This window comes from Pygocentrus nattereri, chromosome 23 (assembly GCF_015220715.1).
Source record: "Pygocentrus nattereri isolate fPygNat1 chromosome 23, fPygNat1.pri, whole genome shotgun sequence".
Taxonomy (NCBI): domain Eukaryota; kingdom Metazoa; phylum Chordata; class Actinopteri; order Characiformes; family Serrasalmidae; genus Pygocentrus; species Pygocentrus nattereri.
This window is the reverse complement of record NC_051233.1, coordinates 18349924-18368749: the sequence shown is the minus strand read 5'-3', so window position 1 is coordinate 18368749 and position 18826 is coordinate 18349924. Positions and strand designations below refer to the sequence as shown.

The 18826-nt window shown below is 38.4% G+C and overlaps 2 protein-coding genes across 9 annotated transcripts in view; one reads left to right on the top strand and one right to left on the bottom strand.

Annotated features, from left to right (window-relative positions):
* The window catches only part of fkbp15a (FKBP prolyl isomerase family member 15a), a 23493-nt gene extending 13027 nt beyond the window's left edge, over nucleotides 1–10466 (top strand). For 4 of the 5 annotated variants that reach the window (XM_017697767.2, XM_017697760.2, XM_017697782.2 and 1 more), the window contains 11 exons: nucleotides 16–122; nucleotides 405–503; nucleotides 584–678; nucleotides 1339–1441; nucleotides 2569–2686; nucleotides 3295–3431; nucleotides 3552–3707; nucleotides 6120–6215; nucleotides 6339–6404; nucleotides 6570–6677; nucleotides 9069–10466. In XM_017697767.2, coding sequence (XP_017553256.1) covers nucleotides 16–122; nucleotides 405–503; nucleotides 584–678; nucleotides 1339–1441; nucleotides 2569–2686; nucleotides 3295–3431; nucleotides 3552–3707; nucleotides 6120–6215; nucleotides 6339–6404; nucleotides 6570–6677; nucleotides 9069–9344 — 1361 coding nt within the window. In that variant the 3' untranslated portion in view covers nucleotides 9345–10466. The remainder of the gene's footprint in view (nucleotides 1–15; nucleotides 123–404; nucleotides 504–583; nucleotides 679–1338; nucleotides 1442–2568; nucleotides 2687–3294; nucleotides 3432–3551; nucleotides 3708–6119; nucleotides 6216–6338; nucleotides 6405–6569; nucleotides 6678–9068) is intronic. The other variant, XM_017697774.2, reaches the window with a different exon arrangement.
* lrsam1 (leucine rich repeat and sterile alpha motif containing 1) overlaps nucleotides 7875–18826 on the bottom strand; it is a 27554-nt gene continuing 16602 nt past the window's right edge. The window contains exons 17-26 of one of the 4 annotated variants that reach the window (XM_037533521.1): nucleotides 18674–18761; nucleotides 18454–18528; nucleotides 17667–17747; nucleotides 16237–16332; nucleotides 14221–14319; nucleotides 13993–14124; nucleotides 13396–13456; nucleotides 12893–13083; nucleotides 12389–12433; nucleotides 7875–8671 (exon numbers count right to left, since the gene is read on the bottom strand). In XM_037533521.1, the coding sequence (XP_037389418.1) occupies nucleotides 8576–8671; nucleotides 12389–12433; nucleotides 12893–13083; nucleotides 13396–13456; nucleotides 13993–14124; nucleotides 14221–14319; nucleotides 16237–16332; nucleotides 17667–17747; nucleotides 18454–18528; nucleotides 18674–18761 (964 nt within the window). In that variant the 3' untranslated portion in view covers nucleotides 7875–8575. Of the gene's footprint in view, nucleotides 8672–9883; nucleotides 12434–12892; nucleotides 13084–13395; nucleotides 13457–13992; nucleotides 14125–14220; nucleotides 14320–16236; nucleotides 16333–17666; nucleotides 17748–18453; nucleotides 18529–18673; nucleotides 18762–18826 lie in introns of those variants that run through there. The other 3 variants (XM_037533522.1, XM_017697794.2, XM_037533523.1) reach the window with 3 other exon arrangements.

Below are 18826 nucleotides of genomic sequence, written 5' to 3'. Positions count from 1 at the left end.
TATATTTTTTTCAAGCTGCTGACCTCAGCTCCTTCTTGATGACAGAGGCAAGACAACATAACACTGAAATCCGATTAGCTGTTGGAAGGGTGGCCGACAGAGTGGACCAGTTGACCTCCAAGGTATAGCATATTCAGCACAAATTTAGGCAGCTGATGTGTTTATCTAAAGAGGTACATTCCAGGAATTAGGTTCTATAAAAGACAGGCAAAAAATCTGACAGAAAACTATAAAGAACAATAATAATGTGTTGCATTATTTTGCATTGTGCAAATATAGATAGCCATCCTGTTCCTAGTGTATTCACTTTGTGAATTAAAACTTGAATACATTTGGTAAAAACAAACACACTTGATCCCAAGTATGTGGATCAAATTCAGCAAAGTATGATCTTTCTCTTCGAGGTGGATGACTTACAGAAGCAAGGATTCTGTTCTTTTGGTCTATCTTCGGTATCTCTGGAAACAGCCATGATCTTGCAAAGCATACAGAGAATCGTTCAGGTGTGATTTGCCTCATTAAACATTCAAAATGTGGTCTGGAACTGAGATTATTGATGAAACTCTGTGCTTCTGATCTGCAGGAAAATACTTGTCTGAAGAAGGAGGTTTTTGAGAAGGGATCCAAAGTGGAAGAGCAAAACCACAAAATAGGAGAGCTCATTGAACAGAGGCAATGGCATGTTCTCCAACATAGTCCTCTCTAATTTTAGAGTCTGTTTCATACACTATATATCACCATAAGTATGCAGACACCCTAATTTCTGGATTTTTGTTTAAGGCACATGCATCACTACCTTAATTGTTCAGTTGTGTGCATATGGCTGTATAATCTCCAGCATTACTGGAACAGCACTGCTAATAGAATGTGACATTTGACGCATCATTGATCATCTTTGAAATCCTGTCCATTGAATGGAGTTAGGATGAGTTGCGGGGAGGTTTGCTTTTTTTTTTTTTTTAAACCTAATCAGCCAACATCATTAATGCTCTTGTAGCTGGATGGTGTCACATCTCAGCGGTAATGTTCCAACATCTGGAAGGACATCTTCCCAGAAGAGCAGAGGCTGTTACTGCAGCAAAGACTCACTATTAATACTCTTAATGTCAGTGGACAAGCAAGTGTCTGGATACTTTCAGACACTTTTTACACCATTAAAGCACTATTTGACCTTCATGTGTGTCTTGAAATGGTCAATAGAGAATTATGAAAATTTCTGGTTCATGAATTGTATACAGGCTTGAATTGTATTTGCTTTAACATTCAGTGTCAGCATTTCTCAGCTGTCCCTGTCTGTGTGTGTGTGTGTGTGTGTGTGTGTGTGTGTGTGAACATTAGGTACATGGAGCAGAGCAACATGCTGATGGAACAAAGGAACAATGCTATGCAGAACAGCAACCAGCACAACCATGACAGGCTACTACAAGCTGAACAAGAAAAAGTACAGTCAAATTCTTGTGCCAGTGGACTTTACTGATAGCCAAGCTATTTATTTATCATTGGTTATATATAAACCTCAAAATAGTGAAGGGTACATAAAAAGTTTAATCATATGAATAAGACGCTTCTTGTTTATTGTTTGTTAGGGGTGTAACGCCACACCATTTAACAGTTGATGTGATTTTGATTATAAAGTCAAGGTTCTTGTGTCTACAGAGCTCTGACTGCATGTACAGATTGGTTTTGCTCAGAGAAATACTCATTTTATTTCAAAAGATACGTTTGCAAAGCATGTCATTGCTAGTGTTGGGGTGTAGTTACTCAAACAGGTCATTACAAATTATTTCTCTCTGTAATGACATTACTTCTAAAGGCCCCCCATCATAAAGTTTTTTTTTAAGCAATATGTAAGCTTATAAAAGCACTAGTCACTACCCAGTCTATACGGTAAACTGCAAACACAGGGCATTCTGAATACATTGTTTACATGTCACCAGAACCAACATATGTACATATATCTACCTATTAAGCCGACTGCAGTTCTGTCCACTTACATTAAAGTTCTAAGGAATGTTTAATGCTCTAAATGCTTTTTGAAGGAGGGCAGTCCAGGATAGCCTGTCAGAACAGAGCTCATTTATTGTATTTCACTCTTAAAGGCACAGAAGCACAAAAGTACATCGACATTGGTTTCTGTGAAAGACATTAAATAAGATAGGAAGCAACTAAGTTTTATATTTTAATGCGTTGTTCTGAAGTTCATATTTCAATCCAAAATTGGTGACACCCTTACTCTGTAGCCATATGTTTACTCTTTTTATAGTTTATTGTATAGTGTATTGTAGGGGTGGCCAATATGATAATATACTGTGGATATTGGCAATATTTAAAGAAGACTGACTAATTTTTTCATTTATGAAAATTAACAGAAATTTAACAGAAGCTTCCAAGTGGTGTCCTGTTGTCAAATAGGGAGTACAAATCCTGTCGATGCAAGATGTTCAAAACAGCATAATTGGCTATGGACAGTGAATTATAAAATATAATTTATAATGTCAAAACGTATAGGCTGGTTTGCACCTGGCTGAAGAGCTGAGTTCCTCCTCATCTCGTGTGTGTGAGCTGCAGGGTGAAGCAGTACATCACCAGCAGAGGACTGCAGAGCTGCAGACCAAACTCGATGCCGCCCTGGAGGAAGGCCGCAGCTGCTGTGCTCTCATCAACTCCCTGGAGGCTCAAGTGGAAGGTGGAGAAATGGTGGCCACTCCTGATGGTGGTTATTAATAGCTTGCAGTGATTGAACTGCAAGGTGACGCTGTTCAGACTGATGAATCTAATGAGGCTGTCTAGATTTGAGCAAAAAGCTTAAAAAACAAATGTGTGAGCAACATGTGGAGCGTTAAGACTGTGAGGTCCTATTTTTTCTTTCTCAAGTTCACATGCATTTATATTAGGGTCGGACAGATAAGAATTATTGTAAGACAAACCACTATCTGTGCTTTTATTGGTGGGCCTTTTGCTAATACTGGTCTGTGGGACCTTAGTATCTGCCAAATTTATCGACCAACCACTATCAGCTAATTTACATTTCATACAAAGTAGGGGAACCCAGTCCCAAGCCTGACCAAATTTAGTTGGATTCTGCCTCTGCAGGAGTGGAATTGGGCAATCATCACCTAAGAGGGGGTTTAGTTTTATTTATGTTAGTTTTATTGGGTTATATTTATGCAATATTAGTGTTCTTAATGGTTTTTTTTTTTTTGGATTTCATTTTTTACAGTATTAGTCTTTATATTAGTTTTATTGGAGTCTGTATAAAACATCACAAGCACAGTAATATATTTGTGTGAACAGAGCTGAAAAAAGAGGGAGATCAATCTCAACAGCAGTGGAGAACGGAAAAACAGAAGTACAGAAAGATGGAATTGAAAATGAAAATTATGGAGGAGGAGATCCACGACCTGAGAGCAGAGAAAGAGGCCCTTAACCAGGTGTGCATGAGAGAGAAATGGAGGATCCGATTTAAAACACTTCATATGAAGAGTCTCCTCAAACTATTGAATGAACTGATGCATTTGTTTTATGTCATGTGTTTGTTTGCGCACTACCAGAGGCTTTTAGATAGGAAAAGGAAATGGCAGCTGGAGCGGGAACGGCTTCTGATGGAGCACGAGGAGCAGCGCAGGAGCAGTGAAGAGGAGAACCAGCAGCTCTGTGGGCAGCTCAGGAGGGAAAGAGTCTGCACTGAAATGCACACCAGACGACAGGTGAGCTACATGAGGATGAAATATGTTTCTCGGTGTTTTATCAGTTTCATTATGACTCAAAGGTAATTTCTTTCTGTATTGCTTATTTTATTTTATTTTATTTATTTATTTATCTTGTGCAAGGCTGGCACATGCTATTCTGCCGCTTTTGGCAAAAGCTAATCCCTGCAATTTGGCATCATCACAACAAAACACAAAAGCCATGATCCTTTTATACACACATTCACGCTAGTGTGCTCACGCATTCAACATTTGTTAAATAGGCTATAAAACGAGCAACATGTGGCCTGTAAGTCCAACACTGCAGGATGCTAGGCGGCACAATCCAAATAAGTAACTGCTAAGTAACAACTTGTCTTTTCACAGTGGAAGGACAAAAACACCTGTTTTTTCAAATCTGAAGCAAGAGGGGAGATTAAAGAGCTGAAGAGTTTGTTCTAAAAACTACCTCACAGAAAGTTATTATATGAAACGGTTAGAAATATGCACACTGATGTCTGAGACCATTGCTTTACGATAGTTTAGAGCTAAGGTTTCAGAAAAAATATTAAAATCCATTCTTAAAATAGTCCCCCAAAAAATTGAAACTATTATTTTATCATTGCCAACATTACATATAAAAACTCCACATGCAGGTTCATATGGAAGTGTTTCAGTATCATAATTACAATGAAAATTAAAATCCAAATTCAATAATTCCGTTTTACATTTGCCATTTGGTTCACTAGTATTAACATTTCATTTGCACAGAGATTTAGATGCTTTATGAAATAGCTTTTTTTTAAAGTTACATGTATTTCCAGAACTGCATGTTCATGCTTTATGTGATTTACTATGGAAGGATCTTAGTGTTAATGTTATCTTGACTGGTAGAGAGAGTGCTTACTGTGATGCTCTCTCTGACATTTTAGAACTGCCTTTGTGCTACAATGGTTTTGGGATGTACAGCAATGATTGTGTGTTTTGGTGTTTAACATTCCCATTTTTTCTATATATTTTTAGAAGTTTTTGAACTAATATTTTTGAAAACTATATTTTCCTTTGACTTTCTTGTTCCTAGTACATGCTAATTATCTTATCAAATCTCAAGATCACCCAAAAAATGAATAACTTAATTGATGTCTGTTTTGGTGGTCTCTGACTTTTGCACAGCACTGTAGTTATGTAATGAATTATATTCATGTTCAATTTGCATTGTGTAACAATTTTACCGGTACATGGCCATTTAAAGCTGGGGAAATAAGGCTAATACAAGTTCTCTATAAACTCTGTCATGCTCGATAATTCTATCATGCTCAAATTTTGTTTTTTACTTTGTGTTTTTTAGGATTTAGTAACTTAAAACACCATTTGATCAAACTGAAGGTGGTGTATACTGTTTTACAACCCCATTTCCAAAAAAGCTGGTTTCTTGTTTGCGTTTGAGTTTTAACTTGCGTTTATGAACGCAGCGGCTAACTGTTTTCATAGACAGTGTTGTCCAGAAGCGTTTCTGAGCCCATGCAGTGATTTCCACTACAAAATCATGTCTGTCTTTAATACAGTGCCACCTGAGGGCCCAAATATCATGGCCAACAAATACTAGTTTTGGTCTTGTCTCTTGCATACAGAGATTTCTCCAGATTCTCTGAATCTTTTTATGTTGTTATGTTCCATAGATGATTTTTTTTTTTTTTTATCTATTCATGTTATTGACCAGTTGTAAATCAACGACCAGGTGTGTTTTGTTGTTGTTGTTGTTGTTGTTGTTGTTGTTGTTGTTGTTGTTGTTGTTGTTGTTGTTGTTGTTGTTGTTGTTGTTGTTGTTGTTGTTGTTGTTGTTGTTGTTGTTGTTGTTGTTGTTGTTGTTGTTGTTTGTTTGTTTGTTTGTCTTTACCAGTTTTTTGTTGCCTGTCTCAACTTTTTGGAACGTGTTGTTGGCTTCAAGTTTAAGGGGCATATATTTTTCCCTACAACAATAACATTTCTCAGTTTCAACATTTTGATATATTATTTTTGTACTGTTTTGAATTAAGTATAGGGTTTAAATTTTGTTTTTATTTACATTTTGAACAGCGTCACTACTTTTTTGGAAATGGGATTGTATAAGCTCATGCCGCACACGTACAAAAGTGTGTGTGTGTGTGTCTGTCTTTTGCGCTCTCTCTCTCTCTCTCTCTCTCTCTCTCTCTCTCTCTCTCTCTCTCTCTCTCTCTCTCTCTCTCTCTCTCTCTCTCTCTCTCTCTCTCTTTATTTATTTATTTACTTACTTACTTACTTACTTACTTACTTACTTACTTACTTATTGGCATTAGCATGTGAGAGACATATACATGTCTGATACTTTTTGAGTTTAAGCCCTGATCAAATACTCTGTAGTAAAAAGCATAATTTATGGTGATGACGATAATTTTTCACTAAATCTGTGTACAGCTACAGACTGAGCTGGAGTGGCAGGAGAGGTGTGCTGCTGCAGTGCAGGAGCAGAGAGTGAAACTGGAAGAAGTCATTAATCAGCTGCAGGAACAGGTACCTGTCTTTTCTAAAGAAAAAATGCATCAGGAGACTCGTAGTCAGATTTTTTTCCCCCCATTATGAACACTTTTATGCATAGTGTGTTTGTTTTAATGAATGTTCTTTTTTATGTTGTAGTGTGCAACATTACAGAAAGAAGTAGAGAGTGAGAGACAGCAGCTTAAGGGCCAGTTGGCTGTTCAGGTAAGGAGCACTATTGATGCTGTTCTTCTGCAGTGGTCAAAATCAAAGTGAAGGTATATATTTAAAGGTATAAAAAACTGGTAAGAAATGCAGGTTTGTTCATGTACTGTTTTGAAATCTGCATTTCACTGAGACATGAATGTGTGCGTAACATGTCTGATACAGGTGAAGCAGGTGATGAATGGACTGTTCCACTCTCTGAGGACGCAATTTGATATGCAGGAGTTCTACTCGGGTGACTCTGTTCTAAAGATTCTCCTTAAAACTATCAAGGTAGGCTCTTCCGAGCAATAAAGAAAACAAGAAGCGCAACACCACTGTTGCACTGATGATGGAAAAGTTGATGCAACATATTATGAAACTTCCTACCGAGTTGCAGGCATATGTAACATGGCAACGATTTTTAATCATATGCAGTCATACGCAACCATCCTTTTCAGAGTTATTGAAGAGTAAGTGATGAGTCATGACTATACTGCAACAGTAATACCTGCCATACCTGCCTCCAGTATCCTAAAAAAAGTTTTTGGCATTTTAACCGTATAATCATTAGCAAATTTTAACTAAGTTCTTTGGATCAGAGATTTTCAAATCCAATCCTGGGGAGCAACTGCTCTGCACAGTGTCAGTGTCTCACACACACACACACACACACACACACACACACACACACACACACACACACACACACACACACACACACACACACACACACTCTCTCACTGGCCACTTTATTAGGTACAGTTGGTTCAGTTGCTTGTTAACACAAAAAGCTAATCAGCCAATCACATGGCTGCAACTCATTTAGGCATGTAGAGGTGGTCAGAACAACTTGCTGAAGTGCAGACCGAGCATCAGAATGGAGAAGAAAGGTGATTTAAGTGACTTTGGACGTGGCATGGTTGTTGGTGCCAGACGGGCTGGTCTGAGTATTTCAGAAACTGCTGATCTACTGGGTTTTTCACGCACAACCATCTCTAGGGTTTACAGAGAAAGGTCAGAAAAAGCGTAAATATCCAGTGAGCTGCAGTTGTGTGGACGAAAATGCCTCGTTGATGTGAGATGTCAGAGGAGAATGGGCAGACTGGTTGATGATAGATGATAGAATGATAGAAAGGCAACATATGATAGACATACATACACACACACACATATATATATATATATATATATATATATATATATATATATATATATATATATATATATACATACATACATATACATATATATATATATATTAGTGTGTGTATATATAGTTTTTTTTTATGTGTATATGAACTTCAATGTATATAATTTTAAGTATGACACACATGTCCAAAAAATGTCTGGATTCACTGTATGTCTAGATAGAATTTCTACGTTCTGAAGCAGAAGTTACACTCATCCTTCACAATAAGACAATGGGGTTTTAGAATGTTGTGCATGGCATTGTACACTCTAAAATGATACTACAGGGTGAGTCAAAAGTCACAGGACACAGTTTTATTTCAGAAACGAAAGGGGAAATGACAGATCTGAATACCGCAGCAAGTAATGGGTGAGGGGGCCTATCTTTTAGGCTATGTCCGGAACATGGCCACCATCTTGAAAGCCGCCATATTGGATCAAGGGCAAGTTTTTCCAATGGGAAGGTGGTCGTGTAGCAGATCAAGTAAGAGCAGTATTGTCTCAGAAATTGATTGCCGCAATCAATCAGATTTGCAATATCTCTTGTGGTTCAAAAGTTGTGAACACAAAATTACAACAACTGGGAATGTTGCCTATGATGCACAGCTATGTGACGTGTTCAATGTGCTGTCCCTGGTGCTGAACACAGAGCTGAAGGTGCAGGATCCAATCGTCATGAACCCGCATGTGAATCTCTGGAGAAATGCTGTCCCAAGCCTCCACGATGCAGTGCTGAAGGTGGTGTGTGTTTTGCAGATTTTCTCAGCATACACAATGGGTCCACAATTTGACCATCTCTGGTCAGAATGCATGGGAACACTGTTTCCTGTAGCATTGTCAGTTAACGCTGAGCATTTAGGGTCCAATTGCATGGGTTAGGGTTAGTGGCTGACACCACAATCTGCTGTGAGACGTCACGTGCTGCGTCGTGGACTTTTTGCTTGGAATTTGGCTATGAAGGATGTAGCAGTGCTGTGTGAAATTGGTGGTCTTTCTGAGTGTCAGTTGTTCAAGTCTGTGGCTATGATACAGCAGCTGTGTTCTCTGGACCTCAGAATCACCTCCTCTCTTCTTTCGTCAATTCCATCTTCAGTTACCTGTGACGAACAACAAAAGTTTCAAACTTCCTGTGTTACTAACCTTTCAACCACAAGAAATATTGCAAATCTGATTGCGTGGATGGATGGATAGATAATATTAAAAAATATATATTTATTAACTAGTTGGAGAAGGAGATCTGTACTCTGTTCTTTGTACTGTTCAACATTCTTTTTCAAACGTATTGTAAGCTTGTTGTGTGTCAGTTGATCAAACCATAAGGTGGGTTTAAAACTTTCTAAAGCCAAGGTATCTTGTTTTAGTGGGGATTCCAAGTCTTTATTGCAGTTATAATGCTGTAGAAACACTATAATGATGAAAAGCTTAATAATGCTGAACATATATGAATGAATGAGGAGTCTTTACTGAAAATGTCAGTGACTGATCCTTTTCTAGCAAGTGACCATGCAGCTCCTTGAAGGGCCACAGGAGATGAAGTCTGAGACAGGTGATGATGAAGATGATGAAGAGGAGGAGTATCTCTCTACAGAAGAGACAGATAAGGGGGAGAACATGGAAGAAAGTGGAAAAAAACATGATCCTTTTCAGATAAGCCTGGACCAAACCTACGTGACTGCAGATGAAACAGCCGACCTGGAATCACCTGAGCTGAGCAGTGATTCCTCAACAGCTTCAGTTCTAGATGGGCAGCCAGTGGATACTCAAGAGTGAGGGGCATGAAAAGGAGAACACTGGATGAGGCCAATCAGAACCCTCATCACTCCCCTATGCAAAGGCAATAGATGGCTGCTCAAGAGAAGCAAGTGGAGAAGGTGTAGAACCATTTTTACTCATTATCAGCCTCCGTCACGACTAATAGAGGCAATGGACACTTGCTGTTGAATGTCTCTGACAAAGTTTCTAATTTTTGGACCAACACAACTCTGGACTAAGAGTGATTGCTACAGAACTAAATGATGATTTATGCTGAAATAATCTCACCATTTTAAACAATATATCTGCCATGAAACAAATCAGTTACCTTATTACTTTGTTAACTGTTAATGTTGTAAATTTTGTTAATTTGTAGCATTTTTATTATCCAAGCTAAAGGAAAAAAAAAACATTCAGGCAGATTTTTTTTATGGCAGCTATATAAAAAATCTAAATGAATGAGAATATTTGCCATCAGATGTATTTACATGTAAGTGTTAAATAAAAAGTAATTTTAAGATTTTCTTCAACATTGCAGCCATAAAGGGACACTTTAGTTGGGTGCTGTCAAGCAAGTTTATTTTGAAGATTCCTAATATCACACTAATAATGTACTAATTTTACAATTTGACAAACTTCACACACAAAATAAAATTACATAAAAACCTATGGTAGACTTCTACCACAGGAGATACAAAAAGTCACAATCTATCCACAATCCATACAGAGATGCAGTGTATGATGATTGGAAACACAAGACAAAATGACTGGACTTCACATGTAAGGCAAACATACACAGCATAATGTCCGTTAAAGAGAGTCTAACAATAGATGTTGCATTAAGCACTGGACATGGGTAGAATAGAGGCAATACTTTAATATTAAACAAGTATCAATGACTGAAGTCATATTTTTAGCCAGAACATGCTGTATAAGTTAAACTGTAGACTACTTGGTTTCAGTACATTTTGTACATAGGTAGGTTAATATGCATGAAAGATTGTACAGCATAGTGAAACTGATCCAGGGAACCTTTTCTTGTTTTAATATCATGTTGTATACTTAACATTTACAGTTACAATATGTATGTAAGTGCCAGAACAAACTGGGTTTGTTTCATAGCTGGACTGCATCATTAAACAGAGCACAAAAATACAGACTGAAATGACTGAAAGACAATTATATTCTAAATGTTTTTGAACATGCAAATAGATAGTTATTTATATTAGCTAAATCATTCAAATCCTTCATATACATTTAGTTCTAAATTACATTATATTTGCTTTCTATATGAGTCACATAGTTCAAAGCATGCTTGGGTATAAGAGCACTTAAGTGGAGCGAAGTAGGTAGGGACTTCTTTAGTTAGTGGCAGCAACCAATTTGAACCAACTGTATTGCAGTGGCAAAAAGGTTTCAGGTTTTGTTTTGAATCAAATTGTCTGGCCTAAATGTAAAGAAACAATCATTGTATAAAACATGAAAGGTAAAAGGTCTTCGAGGGACCAAAAATGATGCAAACTATGATGACCTCAGAAGTGGTTTTCATTGCAACAACCAAAACTGACGGAACATCCACTGGCCATCCACTGAAAAGTCATGTTGAAATGACGTGATTCACATTTGTACATCATTTATACATAAATAAACTGTTTTGTCTTTGAGTTTACTTTTTGGCAATAACTTCATTGAGCTCTTAGTTGGTGGTATCTGGTAATATGTGAAACATGAGGACTGTCTATACAATTTTTAGTGATTGTTTATGTGCAGCTTGGAGGGTATATATGGCTGGAGGATGATGCAATAAGTGAAAAGAACATACATATTTAACATAAACGTGAAACACCTTAACGACAAACACAACTACTGGTACGAATGCTGTATTCCTATTAAGTGAAATGCAACACTTCAGTGGCCTATAGCAGGGATATACAGTTCTGGCCCTGATAGGCCAGTGACGAGCACACTTTGGTTATTTGTCTGCTGTGACACATTTACTAAACCTGACAATTTAGAGATGGGCTTAACCAGGGAAATCACCAACACACCAGTTAGACACTAGCCCTCCAGAACTAGAATTGAAAACCACTGGTTTATGGGCTTTTAGGTTGGAATACAATCTATGAATGATGTTTACTGTTTTTCAAACTGATGTTTATCTGCTGCATACTTTAGATTACCACAGACAATATTCTGAGTGAATTTCACAAGGGCACACATGCAACAGATGCCTGAAAACATGTACAGTGACCACTTTTTTATACTGTTTTTGAGTCATTGAGTTTTCTAGGAAATTAACAAATTACTGTCCATGGTAATCAACTGTTTGTTGTACACATGGCAGACAGAGATTACTTAGATTAAAAAAGCAAGAATATTCCTTTCATCAGGTCATTAGTAATATGCAATGGAAATCATTTTAAGGCACAGACAGAAAGAAAAACCGCTGACTTTAAGTCAGAACACCAAAGTATGACATGGTTAGAAAGTGATGTTTTTAAGCTTTCTTTCCTTTTTCATGGTATAAAGCAGATGAGTGTTGTGTTGTAACAGTCATGTTTTGGTCAGAACAGACATAAGACACAAAAAAAGGCACAAATACTTAAAATAGTGCAAGTACATAACATTGGAAACATTGCCAGGTAATCAGCCAGAGTATTTCCCTTTCTTTTTTATATCAGTCTACGTACATGGACAGCACAGCAGAATCTTACAGTTTCTGGTGTTTTATATAATAAGATATAATGGTTAAATGAGATTATTTTCTAGTAACATCTAGCTTTCCTGCAAGAAATACTCCTGTTTGATTGGCCAGTTGAGGTGTGAAAGTGCAGTAGTGAATGCACTGTATAGCATTTTAAATGACAGACGAATCGCATCCTACCACTTCATGCATGTACAGTGAAACGGGACAAGTTGTAGGAATGACCCAAGTGCGTGAATGGTCAGACCAGATGAAGATGCAGTTTGGAAGGTTGCTGGGTTTATCCGTGGTAAAGGCGGATGCGCTGAGAGATGGTGCTGCGGCACAGCGGGCATGAATGCAGGGCGTCACTACACACCTGGCAACAGCACACATGTCCACAGGGCAGGAAGACCACTTGACACTAAAAAAAGAAAAAAAGACATCTGTCCAGAATTGTCTCATCATGAGTCTTTGCCTTAATTCTGTAGAGAGAAGCCTTTTTTATTATGTATTTCATCATTTTATTTATTTTTAATTTTTGAATACTGTAATGTTGTCCAGAGCTTGCACCTAAACATTTCACTCACCCATTACACTGTATATACTGCAAGTATATAAACTGTAAATAGCAGGATTTAATTCCAAACATGTTGAGATACATTGGAGCAAAAATCTGGACCGTCTGGGAGTCCCTTAGGACTGGTTTGAGATCCACTGATTTAAGAGAACAGGAAATTTTCATGTGGTCTCTGTTCAGTTGCCAAGGGCCGTGCAACACATATAAGAAATGTTATAATGTGAATCAAGTGTGTAGCCTGATGACAAAAAACAACTTGATTATACATTTTGAATGGGTGAAAAGGTCAGCTCCAGGCCTTACCCCAGCCTCCATGCACACTACACACTCAGAGCTCCCAGGTCCATCCACAGGGCTGGGTGCTATAGGAATGAGAGGGGTTTGGGGTGTTAACGGCGTGTTAGGGGTCAGAGGTGGGGTCAGCTGCTGTTGCAGGGGGGCAGTGGGTACAAGTGGACCAGCTTCCGGTTCCTCCTGGAGCTTCTTAGGAGAACCTAAGTAATGAGACATTTAAACTCCAAATAACTTCTAAATAAACAACTTCAAAATATAGTTTTCTCCTTCTTTAAACAATTATAACACACAACACAAATACTGCATACATTACACAAAATAACTGGTTCACATTCTCACTTTGACACATATTAGGTACATAACATATAGGGTAATTTATGTGAACTGGGTAAGATGCACTGACCAGGAAGTAAAGTATATTATATGAACTCCGAAAACATCTGTAAGACCTGAACTCATCACTTCATTTAATAAAAGACTTGACACTCTTAAGAAAGTATGGTTTTGCTTACTTGGCTGTTCTATAGCCCAGTGGAGGAGAGATTTTTGCACACCCACTTCACTGATCCCCAGCTGAGATAGCAAGAAGACAAAAAATATAGAATTTAATATTCAAGTCTGTATGACAAAGGAATAGTTTGGCAAAAAAAAGTATACAATTCTAAGTTAATCAATCAAGAAGCTAACTTCAGGTTAAGTTTTGTACTTGTGCTTTGATGCCAATATGACTAACAAACATCCCAGCAATTAGCATACCACAATCTGCATGCCAAAATTATCACACATCTGCATCAAACCACATCTGTTCGTTACATGATCTCTAACAAATTTGCTTGTGTTGTCTGACAGTCCACTGCATAGTCTTAGCTACAAAAAGAAACAAAAGTAAGCTGCACAGTAAAACAGCAAAAGCAGCCATCTTGTAGCCTAAATTTTAACCCTACTTTTGTCCATCTCAGGATGAGAGGAGAATAATGTTTTCTTGTTAATGACAGCTGATCATTAACAATAACATAATTTTTCTGCTAGATGAGGTTACCAATTACCATAAAGCTTCAACATTTGTAACATTTGCAGAAATAAAAATCCACAGGAGAAGTAGGAGAGACCTTGCTGAGATCCCTGGTGGTCATGTGACGCAGGGCCTCCGCTGTGATTCGATGATGAGCTATGATTGGCAGGTAGTGTTGGGCAGACAGTTTACACAACAAACTGCCTAGATCTTTATCCACACCAGCCTCCTAAGAGGAAGGAAGAAGAGAGTGTAAATGCTCTTAGTAGAGATTAAGTCCTGCACTGACTAGTCCAACTGCTGAACGGGCTGCAAGTGTGCTAACCTGCATTCGTAGAGACAGCGGCTTTGCATCCAGCAGCCTTTGATACTGGATCATCCAGTAGTTTTGCTGAGTGGAGTCACTCTTGAGCTCCATCTCCATCTAAAAGAAAATGACATCCATACCTTTAGCCAACAACAGAGCTTGGCTTAATGAGGACGTAGTACATAAATACACTGCTCAAAAAAATAAAGGGAACACAAACAACACAATATAACTCCAAGTAAATCAAACTTCTGTGAAATCAAACTGTCCACTTAGGAAGCAACACTGATTGACAATTTCACAGCTGTTGTGCAAATCGAATAGACAACAGGTGGAAATTATTGGCAATTAGCAAGACACACTCAATAAAGGAGTGGTTCTGCAGGTGGGGACCACAGACCACTTCTCAGTACCTTTCTGCTTTCTGGCTGATGTTTTGGTCACTTTTGAAAGTTGGTGGTGCTTTCACACTCGTGGTAGCATGAGACAGACTCTACAACCCACACAAGTGGCTCAGGTAGTGCAGCTCATCCAGGATGGCACATCAATGCAAGCTGTGGCAAGAAGGTTTGCTGTGTCTGTCAGCGTAGTGTCCAGGGGCTGGAGGCGCTACCAGGAGACAGGCCAGTAGACCAGGAGACATGGAGGAGGCCATAGGAGGGCAGCAACCCAGCAGCAGGACCGCTACCTCTGCCTTTGTGCAAGGAGGAACAGGAGGAGCACTGCCAGAGCCCTGCAAAATGACCTCCAGCAGGCCACAAATGTGCATGTGTCTGCACAAACGGTTAGAAACCATCTCCATGAGGATGGTATGAGGGCCCGACGTCCACAGATGGGGGTTGTGCTCACAACCCAACACCGTGTAGGACACTTGGCATTTGCCAGAGAACACCAGGATTGGCAAATTTGCCACTGATGCCCTGTGCTCTTCACAGATGATAGCAGGTTCACACTGAGCACATGTGACAGATGTGACAGAGTCTGGAGACGCCGTGGAGAGCGATCTGCTGCCTGCAACATCCTTCAGCATGACCGGTTTGGCAGTGGGTCAGTAATGGTGTGGGGTGGCATTTCTTTGTGCTCGCCAGAGGTAGCCTGACTGCCATTAGGTACCGAGATGAGATCCTCAGACCCCTTGTGAGACCATATGCTGGTGCGGTTGGCCCTGGGTTCCTCCTAATGCAGGACAATGCTAGACCTCATGTGGCTGGAGTGTGTCAGCAGTACCTGCAAGATGAAGGCATTGAAGCTATGGACTGGCCCGCCCGTTCCCCAGACCTGAATCCGATTGAGCATATCTGGGACATCATGTCTCGCTCCATCAACCAACACCACGTTGCACCACAGACTGTCCAGGAGTTGGTGGATGCTTTAGTCCAGGTCTGGGAGGAGATCCCTCAGAAGACCATCCGCCACCTCATCAGGAGCATGCCCAGGTGTTGTAAGGAGGTCATGCAGGTACGTGGAGGCCACACACAATACTGAGCCTTATTTTTACTTGTTTTAAGGACATTACATCAAAGGTGGATCAGCCTGTAGTGTGTTTTTCCACTTTAATTTTGTGTGTGACTCCAAATCCAGGCCTCCGTTGGTTAATAAATTTGATTTCCATTGATTTTTGTGTGATTTTTATGTCAGCACATTCAACTTTGTACAGAACAAAGTATTCAATGAGAATATTTCCTTCATTCAGATCTAGGATGTTATTTGAGTGTTCCCTTTATTTTTTTGAGCAGTGTACTTCACAATGCTATGTAACAGTTTTGTTAAATACCAGAATTGAATTCTAAAGAATTAGAATTAGAATTGAAGTCTAAAGTTTTTTGAGCATCATGGTAGTAACATACTCAGTGGGTTATACGAAAAGTATTAGCCATTAACTATTCTTAATTGTTTTACAATAGTTACATCTGTTTACAATAATTGTACATGTCAATTTACATGTCAACCACTGAATTATGCAGAAATTTAGAAATGATGGTGAAATTCCCCTTAAATTTATGGAAACTATTCTTGGATCAGTAGTGGCCTTACCAAGACCTGCTTGAGCTCCATCTCTCTCTGGTCCCTCTGCTTCAGCAACTGCTGCAGCATGTCCGTCAGAGCCGTCCTCTGCTCCGCCAACACTTCCTGACACAACAAAATAAAAAAAACTGAGATCAATAAAAATACAAATATAACTTGGTTTGATAAATATGGTGCCAGGTGGACAGTGACAAAATCAGAAGAGCATGTCAAAAGGAACAAAAAATATTGATGGATGCAAAAATGGACAGGGAAACTGATGCAACTCATCTACAATTTATAGAATTTTTTTACTAGGGGTGTAAAAATGCATGGCTGCATCGTGGTGCATTGATCTGAAGGTGGTGAGTCAACTTGACTGATTTTGCAATAAAGTGGAGTAATATGTATGTATGCCAAAATAAATTTATCAGCTATTTTGAATACATTTATAATGATTTTAAAAAAGGGCTTCTATTATGTATTGTTTTTATTATGTATTGTGCAAAAGTTGTGGCCATTTTATGCAATATTTAATATTAATATAATAGTATAGTAATTATATGTATACTAATCACAATATGTGATATTGATATATTTAAATCAAATCATGATGAAATTTTGATTACGGAATAATTTTCTGAAGAATCACAAATGAATTTAAAATTTACACCCCTAATATTCACTGAAACAAAACAACTGGGTTCTACATCCCTGAATAACACAACTGCTATTCCACACACACAAAAAAGCATTAGACTACAAATGAAGTCAGGGACATGGGAAAAGGTGGTGGTGCTGAGGGGCAGCAGCACCCCAAATTTCACAACTATTTAACTGCAACAACTAAAAGTAATTACCAGATAATAATTCAATCACGGTAACGACCTGTCTGCTTATTTTAGGCTTTTATATTGTTTGCATTTCATGATTTGTTTATATACTTTCAAGACATGCAGTAGCTGTGCATTTTCATTATAGCGAGGTGAAACACTTCCCTCACCAACTGTTGGCTGCTTTGGGGATGTGTCACTAAAATACAAGCCTAATATATATATATTTTTTTTAATGTAAAAAATTCAACAACTATGTGCCACATTTTAAATTCTTTCCAACCATTATGACATTATATGCATTCAGGTATTCAATTTTCAGGGTGTGGGTGTTACACCGTTTGCTTGCCACATTTCAACAGTCTGACTGGTCACCACTCAGATCATTTGAATACAGTTTGTCCAGCTTGAGCAGTGTGTGTAACTGTGGTTTGATGTGTCAATTAATTATGTGCACAATGGCATATCTCACCTATTTCATGTAAATTATCAAGACAAAAAGCATATATTATTCATGGGGGCATGTATATGCTGTACATACACTGCTTAAAATTTCAGAACCCCAACTCAGAACACCTTCCCACATCCCTGAATGAAGCCACCACAGCACCTACTTTCCAAACATACCTGCAAGTTCTCTGAATCCAGATTCTTCCTTTTAACCTCCAGCTTTGTCAACTGCATTAATTCTGCCTCAATTAGCTTAATCTAGAGACATGGAGACACAGGGAGGGTGAATGGGCCCGATGGAGCCAAAAAACAGAACAAATGAGAAATTACAGCCACCAGTAATGCCTGAGCAATATGAGCATTGATTTGGTGGTGATAAGCAGAAGAGGTGGACTGAAAAAGCTAGCCAAATCAAAAGAATAAAAGGAAGAAACAAAACATCTGTAATGGAAATGATCTCTGAGCATTTCACTTCTAGAGCCCTTTTTTATATCTGACCATAAGCCAACGGATAAGAAAATGTTTCTCCTGGGATAATGTAGTTGTAGTCATTCCCTGATCATGTCTGATTTTGTAGCCAAGTAGATCCACAATCCAGTCCGCTCTGCCAATGTTTATTGTGAGGGCATGGACCAGACAAAATCAAGCAAAGCAGATATAAACAGATGCTTCATTTGTTTATGTATACAAATGAATAAAAGTATGTTGTACAGCTAAAAATGATAGTAACAAGTGTGAATTTTGCAATTACTTTTAACTATTTTTATTGATAAAAGTTTATTTCAGTGGTAAGCTTCCATTACGTTTTAGCTATAATAGCCTTGTAGTTCCAGTGCAAACTTAAATAAACAAATTTAAGGCACCAAATGTCTTGGCTGATCAACTATATTTGGGCTGAAGGGAAAACTGTATTAATTCAGTTTTGCTAAACTATCACTTTCAAGCTATTTCCAATTGTATCTACCTGATTGCGGATGTACCCATGCACACTGTCTTTTTGGAGCTGCAAGGCTTCAAAGGCTGCTTTCTGCATCTCCTCCTGGAGGACAAAGCAAAAATCAAGTTCCACAGGGTCATACTGTCATTAACTATGAACAAAAGCAAAATTTTGGTAAAAATAAAAAATTTAAAGAAATCCTGGGGCACCCTCTCTTAATACATTTATTTACTGGAAGGTTCTTTACCTCCTGAAGGATCTGGCTAATGGCTTTGCTTTTATCTAGCTGCTGCAGGGCCAGCACATTCTCAAACTTCTTGTCCAAAGTCTCCATGCTAGAGAGAAAGAGACATATTCAGAGGTGGACTTTTTTTAAAGAAAAATTATTTTTATAGAAATC